The sequence below is a fragment of the Oxyura jamaicensis genome, chromosome 1 (genome assembly GCF_011077185.1).
Source record: "Oxyura jamaicensis isolate SHBP4307 breed ruddy duck chromosome 1, BPBGC_Ojam_1.0, whole genome shotgun sequence".
Lineage (NCBI taxonomy): Eukaryota > Metazoa > Chordata > Aves > Anseriformes > Anatidae > Oxyura > Oxyura jamaicensis.
In genome coordinates, this window is record NC_048893.1 from 35,100,206 (window position 1) to 35,110,493 (window position 10,288).

At 36.0% G+C, this 10,288-nt stretch overlaps 1 protein-coding gene across 1 annotated transcript in view; it reads left to right on the forward strand.

The window, feature by feature from the left end:
• The window catches only part of RXYLT1 (ribitol xylosyltransferase 1), a 10,631-nt gene extending 570 nt beyond the window's left edge, over positions 1–10,061 (forward strand). Inside the window, exons 2-6 of the mRNA XM_035341567.1 lie at positions 397–573; positions 1,557–1,659; positions 5,316–5,630; positions 7,786–7,956; positions 9,081–10,061. Of these exons, the coding sequence (XP_035197458.1) occupies positions 397–573; positions 1,557–1,659; positions 5,316–5,630; positions 7,786–7,956; positions 9,081–9,498 (1,184 nt within the window). The 3' untranslated portion in view covers positions 9,499–10,061. The remainder of the gene's footprint in view (positions 1–396; positions 574–1,556; positions 1,660–5,315; positions 5,631–7,785; positions 7,957–9,080) is intronic.
• The last annotated feature ends 227 nt before the right edge of the window (positions 10,062–10,288 follow it).

Here is a 10,288-nt window from a genome sequence, read left to right on the forward strand (position 1 = left end):
AGGGAAGGGAAGGGAAGGGAAGGGAAGGGAAGGGAAGGGAAGGGAAGGGAAGGGAAGGGAAGGGAAGGGAAGGGAAGGGAAGGGAAGAGGAGGAAACGTGAACCTATCTGGGAAGGACATTCCCCAGTTCTGCCTTTACACCCCTGTCCATGAAGCAGTTTGTACACCTACTAATAAAGATCACATCTCATTTGTTTTTCTGCGGGTCAGTTAGTTCATTTAGCGTGTATAGAGCTACGTCACCAACATAAACATATTTTAAACTATTTTTCATATAAACTATGTTATACTGACTAAGGGAATATTTGAAATTCAGTACTGACCAGAAAAAAATGTAAATTTTCTAAATCCATAAGCCTAGAATTTTTATATAAATTCTCTTTTCGGATTTCCTAGATATAGATCATGTTTCTTTGGGAAACGAAGAGTGGAATCCATGGGAAGCTGATGAGAAGAATGAACAGATTGCTTCTCAACAGAGATATGAAAATAATATTAAGATGATAAAAAATGCAAGATCTCACCTAGAACAAACCAGTCTTAGAGTGCAGATTTGGGGAAAAGCAGCAATTGGTAAGCAGATGTAATCTAGGCCTGTTAATCACAACTTCTGATAAATCACTTTGCCTTTTTTTTCTTTAGTTGACTCTAATATATGTATGTATATGATTAAAATATGTGGACATCTATAAAATGAAAAGTGTTAAAGAAGTAGAAGCTGTTACTCAAAAATATGTTAATACCAATATAAGAATAGTTAGCTGCCAGTTTCTTTGTATCAGTTCTTTTGGGAACTGTTTTTCATTTCTCTCCAGGGAAAGTTACACAAATGGCATAGAAGCACATTTACGTTTTGAAGCCACTTTACATTGCAACACATAAACAGGCATCTTATTTGGTTAAAACAGAATAATTGTCACATTTATACTTCATGAACTAAGCACTGTACAGTGAGAAATCAGGCAATCTGTGTACTGTACTAGTATAACCACTGATAAACTTGAAAAATGTTCTGTTGTAGAAGACACTGAGAGACCTCTACAAAAACTGGGGGCCAAAGTCCTCGTAAGATTTTTAGCTACTGCTGAAGACATCTCATTGTTTGTATTACAGCTTTTTTAGAAATGTAAAATTTCCAGTTTAAGACAAACTTTTATGTAGTATTGTAGAACACATTGGTATTCCATCATAAAATTTGTTGTATTTCACTAAAGCTTAGGAGAAGTATGGTTGTCCTTAAAATGGAGATTAATAGTTGTTAATTTTTAAGTGTTAACTGTACCAGAAAGAGATGCTAGCGTAAGTGATAGGGTAGTATATCTTCATCTACTGATATTTTGACAGCCAAATAATCTTTTCAAATGCCTTGATGTTTGGAAAATTCATCGTAATTAGTAAGTCATACAGAAGGGGGGGGCAATGGCCGTAATATAGGTATTATGTATGAAGCTTTGACATTTCGTATGCTTTTTTTAATTTTTTTGTCTTGCTGGTAGTGTAGAGTAGGCAAGATATGTTCATTCAAATTCACCATCATATCTTCCTCATTTATGTAGGTCTTTACCTTTGGCAGCATATTTTTGAAGGGCATCTTGAGCCAGCTGATGTGACTGCACCATGGAGAGAAGGAAGCCAAAAGGCAGGAAAAACATTCTTCAGGTACTAGCTTTGTGAAGTTGACTTCACCTGTGCTAAATTTAGCTTTCCAATGCATAGTTTGTTAAAGAGCATGATAAGATGCACTGGTGCATTATTTTATCTATCAGAGGTGCAATTATTTTAATATCAGTTGTAAGTGATTTAATTTTGTAGTGTTTTGGTAACAGAGAAGTATGCACACAATTTCTCCTTTAATATTATCACAAGAAATGGTTACATTAATGGAAAAACAAACTTGATAAAAATAAGTATTTTGCAAGGATCTGTGTATTTGAAAGAACTGTGAAAAGACACACAATACTGCAAAGAAGGGCAGCCAAAGGATCTCATAAGTAGGGAGAAAACAGCCCTGAGAAAAGGCTAAGAACTGGGACTTTGGGCTGGTAGTTAGAATAGAACAGTTGCCTGAAAGAAGCTGAAAAGAATTGTGAGGTAAGAACATTTCTCCTGGTTTATATTGTATTTAGGGTAAAGGGACTTTACGCATTCATTCATGAATAGGATTGTATCAGAAACATAATTTGTTTCTATTTATAAAAAAAAAAAAACAGCCTGCTAAACCTACCATTCTGGTTAACCGCTTAATATGCAAAGCAAAATTTTGTTTGTGAAGGAAGACGACACTTGAAGCCTTTTTTGCTTCAAAAATCAATCTTGATTTGTGCTCATGCATGTTTTAAGGCTATAGTCAAACATTTAATATTTCTTAATTACATGCAATTTTTCTCTAAGATCCTATTCAATACCACTTTTAAAGGTTTTCGCTGAACGTAAGAAAACCTTTTAATCTATTTGGCCATTTTACCACTTTGCCATGGTAGCTTGCCTACAACATTTAGTCACTGGCACAAGGACCCATCTCTTAAAAAGTTTTCTTTTCAAAGCATAAATGACACACTTGATTGAATTTAACTTTTGAAAAATGTTTTGCTTCAGAAAGGTGTTTTTTCTTCACACAATAAGACAAGGGGTAAACACTATTGTGAATTGAAATGTTTTTATTAAGTGACCACAAAAGTTTTTATCAGTCTGAATTGTTTTTCAGTTTATCTGACCATGTACATAGTACAGGTTGTACAATCTTTTCAGTAGTACCTACATAAAGTTTTAAGTGCTTAAAAAGTCTTCTAGGAGGTTGTGTAGGCGTGATTTAAACACAGCAATTCTTAAAAAGTCAATCTTACTTCAAAGGAAATACATGAAATTATACTCTTTGTTTTGTTTTGTTTTTAAATAGCTGTTTCCTTGTCTGTTTTTCCTTCCTTGGGCTGAAGTGATCCTTCTCTCTCTTGTCATTCAGAAGGATGTTTGTAGAGAAGAAGGTGTCAAACTTCATTAAGTAAAAGCATTCCTAAATTTTTGTTCGGTTGAGAGTCACCCCTCTCTATTTTAATGTCCAGAGCTGCTTTCCCCCAGTCCCTGATAGACTTGGTAGTTCAACAGTTTTCTTCTGCGCTGTTCTCCTGTCCCCTTTATGCAAACCTCAGCCATTCGTTGTAGGTACCTGAATGGAAGCATACTGGTCAACAAAACTAACGAGCAAAGACTTCTTTACCTGCCATATGATTTCCCAAAGAATAGCTTGTGGCAATTGAGTTTCCTTAATAGCCTTCACTGATTTGTTTTTTTTTTGGAAAATTCAAATACACTATTTCTACTGGATTCCCTTTATCCGTGTTCTTACTGACATAGTCACAGATCTCCATCAGATTAGTGACACAGGCTCTATAGGAGCCTTGTTTACAGCAGTGTTTATCTGCGTGTGTGATCAGTGATCTTACCTTCTGATAAGATCCAGTGATCTTACTCTTTAATTATAGATTAATTATAGAATTATAGATTCTTCCGGAGAGGGAAGTCATACTGACTGGTCTGTAGCTCCCGGAGTCCTCTCAAGATACTTTTGTAGGAGTGGTGCTGGGAAACCTGCTTTTCGTTAGGCACAGTGTCTCTTCACAACGACTGCTCTGTATACCTTTGTCAGGAGTTCTGCAATTTCACATTTGAGTTTCTTCAGAACTCTCAAGTGAAAACCATCCAGGCCCAAGTTCTTCATTTGATGTAATACTTCATGTGTTTACCATTATATTTCTTGCTTCAGGTAATATTGGTGTGGGAATCTTCTCTGCTGTGGCTTTGTCATCCCCAGGTATCACTTTCAAACCATTGCCTTGAGCGTTCCCACCAGTTCTGTTGTTGCAGGTCTCTTTTACAACTCATTGTCATTGAGGCAACTGCATATCCTATTCACTCTTTTAGGCATTTTGATGCTCAGGGTGTTCGCTTTTCTGAATCTCAGTGATGAGGATGTCACTGTCCTTATGCCTTACAAAGTCTTTTGTTGCTGTATGTTTGGATTTAAGTATTGACCTGATTTACATTTGATCTGTTAAAAGTCTTAATTCCAAGTCGTGTCTCCTGAATCTTGGCTCCAAGATGTGCCACTCCCACTGAGGCAGCACCATGACAGCCTAACTCAGGTTTAGAATATGCTTGCCGAAGGTCAGTCTGTTTCAGGTATCCTCACTGGGTAGTTTTTATGGCTTTTGATGTGAATTTTCTTCTTCTTACAAAACGCATTTGAACTGAAACTAGCTGTCAGTCTCAGCATTTCAAGTTCATTCTCAATTAATTAAAATTCTCTTAATCTAAATTAAGTATAGCTGGTAGTTGAAAAAAATGTAGTGATGCTGAAGACATAGAAAGCTAACACTTCATTGATTCCTGAGGAAAACAAAAATTTGTTTTGTTTTGTTTTTCTCCTCCACTCTTTCCTGAGGTGTGTAATCACTAATCCTTTGAGTTTAGTCAATAGTCTGTTAAGACAGCAGTTAACTGAAGAGCCAGAGCTGGCAAACACTGGTTTGCTTAGTGGCAGCTTATAAAAGGCTGTTTATGTGCTTGTACTTCAGATACTTGTAAATTATCGATGTAATGATTTTGCTATGTGATTGAAATTCCTTTGTTAAATATATTGTGATAGATCGCAACGTGCAATTGTATACCTAAAATGTTTGTGCTACAAAGCTTGTATCAAAGCCTGAAATTTATGACCTGGGTCATACAAGCATCGTAAATTTACCTTCAGGTACCTGCCTCTGTGTCACAGATTTTACTGAATATCAGATGATGCCGTCTCTTTTTTAGTCTAGCCTTAGCATAACCAAAATTTCAGAGAAAAATAAAACACCAGACCAGCTAACTGTTCCCAATATAGACACCTGTTTTAGTAGACTCTTATAAGACTGGGGGAGATCATCTCTCCTTGTTCTAATGCAGTATTAATTGGTTATCACTGGCATGAATAAAAAATTTGACCTGAAGTGATTATCAACGCAGGATTTTTTTTTTAGGTTGATTAGTTTACCAACATTTTTATGTTTCCACATGATACTATTTCTGATTTATTGACAAAATACCTTACTTATATTTAAATCTAAATCTTTTTTGTCCTCAATAAAGCTGAAGGCAACTTCATTTCTCTGCTATAGCTGTATTTAACAGCAGAAACAGTTACAGTTGCATAAGTACTTCACAGTATATTGCATTTAGTTTATTGAAGAAAAAAATCTCCGGAGCGTTGTAAGGATGTGTAGAGGATTAAGGTCAATAATTTGTCTTAAGGTTGTTTACTGTTTGTATTTCGGTTTTCACAGCTTCATCACTGGTCCATCTGTAGTTCCTGGCTACTTCTCAGTTGAAGCTGAAAATGTTGTGCTAGTTCTGAATGGAAGAGAAAAAGCAAAGATCGCTTACGCCACTCAGTGGCTGCATTACGCGCAAACATTGATCCAGGCTCACAAGATACAGCGGGTGGCTGTTGTGCTCCTTGGAAATGAGCAGTGCAACAATGAATGGATTCAACCATACCTGAAAAGACACGGAGGATTTGTAAATCTGCTCTTTGTAACATACGACTATGCGTTGGTAAATGAAGAAGATATTTTCCAGTGGCCTTTAGGAGTAGCTACGTAAGTGCTGTAGACAAAAATTACAATTGAAACTTAATTGTTATATGTGAGGTATGGAAAATACATCTGAATGTTACTGCTGGTTCCCAAAACGATTAATTGTAGAACTTGGTCCTAGTAATGTTTTTCTAAGTGAAGCAGTGGAATCTTTGGAAATTACATTTAACAATTAAAATAATAACAGAAAAAGAAGGCCAGGATTTTGGGGGCTTACAAACAAACAAACAACAACAATAAAAAAAAACTGTCTAGTGGGGTTTGCAGTTTGATTATTTCTTCTTCAGTAGATTTGCTCTTGAGATTTATTGTAACTGCTGATGTAATATGTGCGTGAGGATCTAAAAGATATTTATGACATGAGGATTTAAAAGGTATTTATGTAAAAAGGTTCCAACTACTGCTTGTTTAGGACAGGAAAGCGGTGGTACTGGCGTTACTTTTTTTAACCCCTGTTTTGGCTCTCAAGAGGAAATTGGATGCCTCCCATTTGGGATTAGTACACTCCAGTATCACAGTAGCCTAAACTGGCTTAACTGCTTACTCACAAAACCTTTCTGTTATAGTTAGTGCTCAGATTGTTTATGTGGAGCAGATACCTGTTTGGTTCAGTTAGATGCATTCCTTCCTTGTTTATTCCATATTAACAGACTTAATACTGTTTTCACTACTTACTGTGGTAATATAAGAAGAAAATAATTCAGGATTATTTTCATAGCTTGTGTTGTATTTGAATTTAGAATCCTGTAGTCTGCAGTCTGCAAATTGTATGGAGTTGAATAGATAGATTGAACTTGCTCACAGTGCCACTGAATTATACTAAATCTGGGTTCTTGATAGTGTCAGAAAAATTGATGATATTGGAGGCTCATAAACAAAAAGAAGTTGAGTTTTGAGATGCCAAGATTGAAGAGAGAGAGAAGAAAAAGGAACAACAGTTAGAGTAGTAAACTCAGGTGCAAAGCTGGATGGGGTAAGATAGATCGGGTATCAGAATGGGGCTTTGCAGCCCTTGTACAGCAACAGTTGGAAAAAAAGTCATTAAAGTTATGTAAATGGGCCAGATTTTCCAAGGGAAGAGGGAAAAGAAACATGTAGGAAGCTGCAAAAATATTTGGAATGAATAAATGGTTCTCTGAGAGTAGGTAAATTATCATTCATCAGGTAGGAGAAGAACTAGGAAACGGCTGTTTGTTAAAAATATGGGATGGTCAGGAAACTGAGTATGCGTTCAGAATGACAGTTAAGAAATCACTGTGAAAGAAAATAGAGACCACCTCTGAAACCACTAAAGAGTTGATATCAGGGTGTGTTTTTTCCTCCAAAAAAGAAACAAAAGGGAAGTAAAGAACAGTGATCCCTCTAAAATAATGACATTGGAAGGAATCTCTGTGTTAATTGGAGAACGTTAAGGAGCAGAAAAAAAAGGACTTCTTAACATTCATCTGTTCAAAAAAAAAAATAAAATTAATGAAAAAGTTAGTGCCAGTCCTTCTGCTGAAGCAGTTTCTCACTAGCTGACCAAAACTCCTGACATAAGATTTGAAGAATCAGTCCAAAAAAAACCAACTTGACATAATGAAAATGTGTCTAAAAAGATAACATATAGCTCACAGTGGATCCCAGAATTTTGCACTGGTTTTGTTGAGTCCTAAAAGCAAAGTTGAATAACTTGTACAGCAAGCTGTTTAGTATCCAAAGATTAATGAATGCAACCAGGTCGCAATGACATTTTTCATTTGAGAGGCTGCCACTGTATTTTCAGCTGATGAACATGCCCAGAGGTTCAGGTAACTGAGACTTCAACTCCATAATTGCCATTATCCTGGCCTTTTCAGTCAAAACTAGTGGTTACATCCAGAGCAGAGGATTTCAGAAAAGTGTGTCTCTGAATGATGTTTGTAGCATGAATACGTAATTTCTTTGATGTCAAGAGAGAACAGAAGTCTTCAGAGATGTCGTGAGGAGAGTGGTTGGGACAGAGGGAATGAAGACCAACTTTTAGGACAGGACTTGCACTGCTTTGCTTATAGATGTAGATTGGTAACAAACAGGTGTTTTTAGTCTTAGAATCTTCTACGCTAAACATGAAATAGCGCAAAATGTATTTTCTCTTGACATAAAATGTCATTATCTAATGTGTACGTTGTTTTTACAGCTACAGAAATTTTCCGGTTGTAGAACCCAGCTGGTCAATGCTACATGATCCACGGTCACATCTATGTAATTTCCTGGGAACGGTTTATAAGAACTCTTCGAGGGAAACTCTAATGGAAATACTGAAGCAGGATGGACTTGATAAGCTTTGCTGGATTGCTGCCAGAGACCAGTAAGACTCTGATTTACTTCATGAAAATACGCTGACGTTTTTGCGTAGTTCATTATTAACAATCCTTTCTTGAATTTAAAAAAAATAACAAAAAATAAATAAAACAGTGCAAATGAAGGTATCCAGTCATAATTAAAAGTAATAATGATAGAGAGAACATTGTCAGGATCCTTTGTATAAGGCTTCATATCGTTACAACCTTTCTGTTGCAATACTTTGAATAAAGTATATTTTAAAATACCTAGAAAGATCTACATATACTGCATAGAAAGACCATCTCTTTTTTTTTATTTTTCCTTACATATATTTGATTATGATAGGAGAAGAAATACTTGTCTTGCACCTTGTATGTCTTAATATCTTACTAGAAGAAAAAGGCAGCTATATTTTGTTGTGTTCCATGCAAGGGTGATTTAATCTGAACAATATTGCTCTTCTTTGCTCCAAATAGGTAGAGCAGATGTCTTGAGTAACAGGAATAGGCTTCTGATAGTTTTCCTTAATTTTGCCAAGCAACACCTGTAAAATGATTGATGATAGGCACAGCAGTGCTTAGGAAAACCTCTGCTACCCTGATGAAGAGCCTCAGGAGATGAATAGTGTCTGTGGCATAAACCCTTACCTGACAGACATTCTGAGGCACTCCGGGCAGACTGACTGTTAACAGATTGTTTGACATACTAGAGCAGAAGGATGTAAAAAGCAAGCCTCTTCTGATTTGAAGGATTTAAGGCCAAAAAAAAATTAATTGGGAAGTCCATCAAGTGTTTCCCTGTATGTCCACTGTGAAGTAAGCTAACATATACATCATCTGGGTCCTGCAAAATATGTAAAACAGAGCTTCAATTTGCTTCTTATACTTCTAAATATTAATAATTTCCTAAAAGGACTTTTTCTAAATTGTGTTGCAATCTGTTTTTAACAGTGACATTTTCAATAAAGTTTTTAGAAGACTCTTTTAGTATAGTTAAGTGAAAAGTAAAAGTATTTCTTGTATGTGTAATAGGAATTCTTCACATTCACAACATTTTCGGTTTTATAAATAACTGAAAGGAAAGCATACCTCTACTTTTCATTGTAACGTGTGGGAAAAATATTAATGTTCAACCCCTTTACTTTCCTAGGTGGCAGCCTCAAGAAACAAATCAAAGTTTCAAAAACTATCAGGATGCCTTACTGCAGAGTGATCTGACGTTGTGCCCAGTGGGAATAAATACAGAATGCTATAGGATTTACGAAGCTTGTTCGTATGGATCACTGCCTGTTATAGAAGATGTAATGACACCTGGTGATTGCGGAAATTCATCAATGTACCACAGTGCTCCATTACAATTATTAAAAACCATGGGGGCTCCATTTATCTTTATTAAAAACTGGAAAGAGCTTCCTGCTGTTCTAGAAAAAGAAAAAAAAATGAGCTTACAAGAAAAGATTCAAAGGAGAAAAAAGCTTATAGAATGGTATCAAAACTTCAAAGCATGGATGAGACAGCAATTCATTAATACTTTGGAAAATTCATTTCTGCCCAGTGATAAAGGATAAATTTTCCCTTTTGAAAATCTAGAATAGGTTGAAAGCTTAATTTCCATTAGCCTTCTGAGGAAGCTTTTATTCAAAAAAATAAACCTCACAAGGCAGGTGCATTCCTTTTGAAGTCAACAGAGCTGGGCTAACTTAGCCAGGAGCTATGTTTGGCCCTCCATCCGTAACAATTTCCAGAGATAATGTTAATGTAGAGGGATGGTAGCCTGTAAGGGTGGCAACCATTTTATGACTATTTTTACAATTTCTGTGCTGATGTGTAACGTGGTAAATTTCTCTAGGAAAATATCTTTGAGCATGTGAACTTGTTAAAAATCTACCATGAGAATTTTGAGGAAAAGATAAGAAGGCAAGCTGTATTGTACAAAATAATGTATTATGGAGGCTGAAAGAAAGGTATGGTTATAACAAAATTACCAGGCTTAGCACAATTAGTAAGGTATCTTCTGGTAAGTGTTGGGTTTAAAATGTGAACTGTTTACTTGATTGACATGTTTCATTTCCAAGAAAGTGGTCGTCAAGCTGACTAAACACTGTGGAATAAAAATGTATATTTCAAGGTAAAAACAGAGATCTCTTTCTTAGAAATATGACCTCGCAATGTGTTTCCCCTTTAATTTTAGTTATCAAAATCTTTCATTTCCTTGTAGTTTTAGGACATACCTTTCCGAAGCTCTGCTGAGGGAGCACTCATTCCCTGCAGTTAGAGCTGCACATCCTTAACACTTGGCCTTCAACATGAACCTGCATGCGGCTTATCTGATTTCTAAAAATCTGCTGAAACTTACCA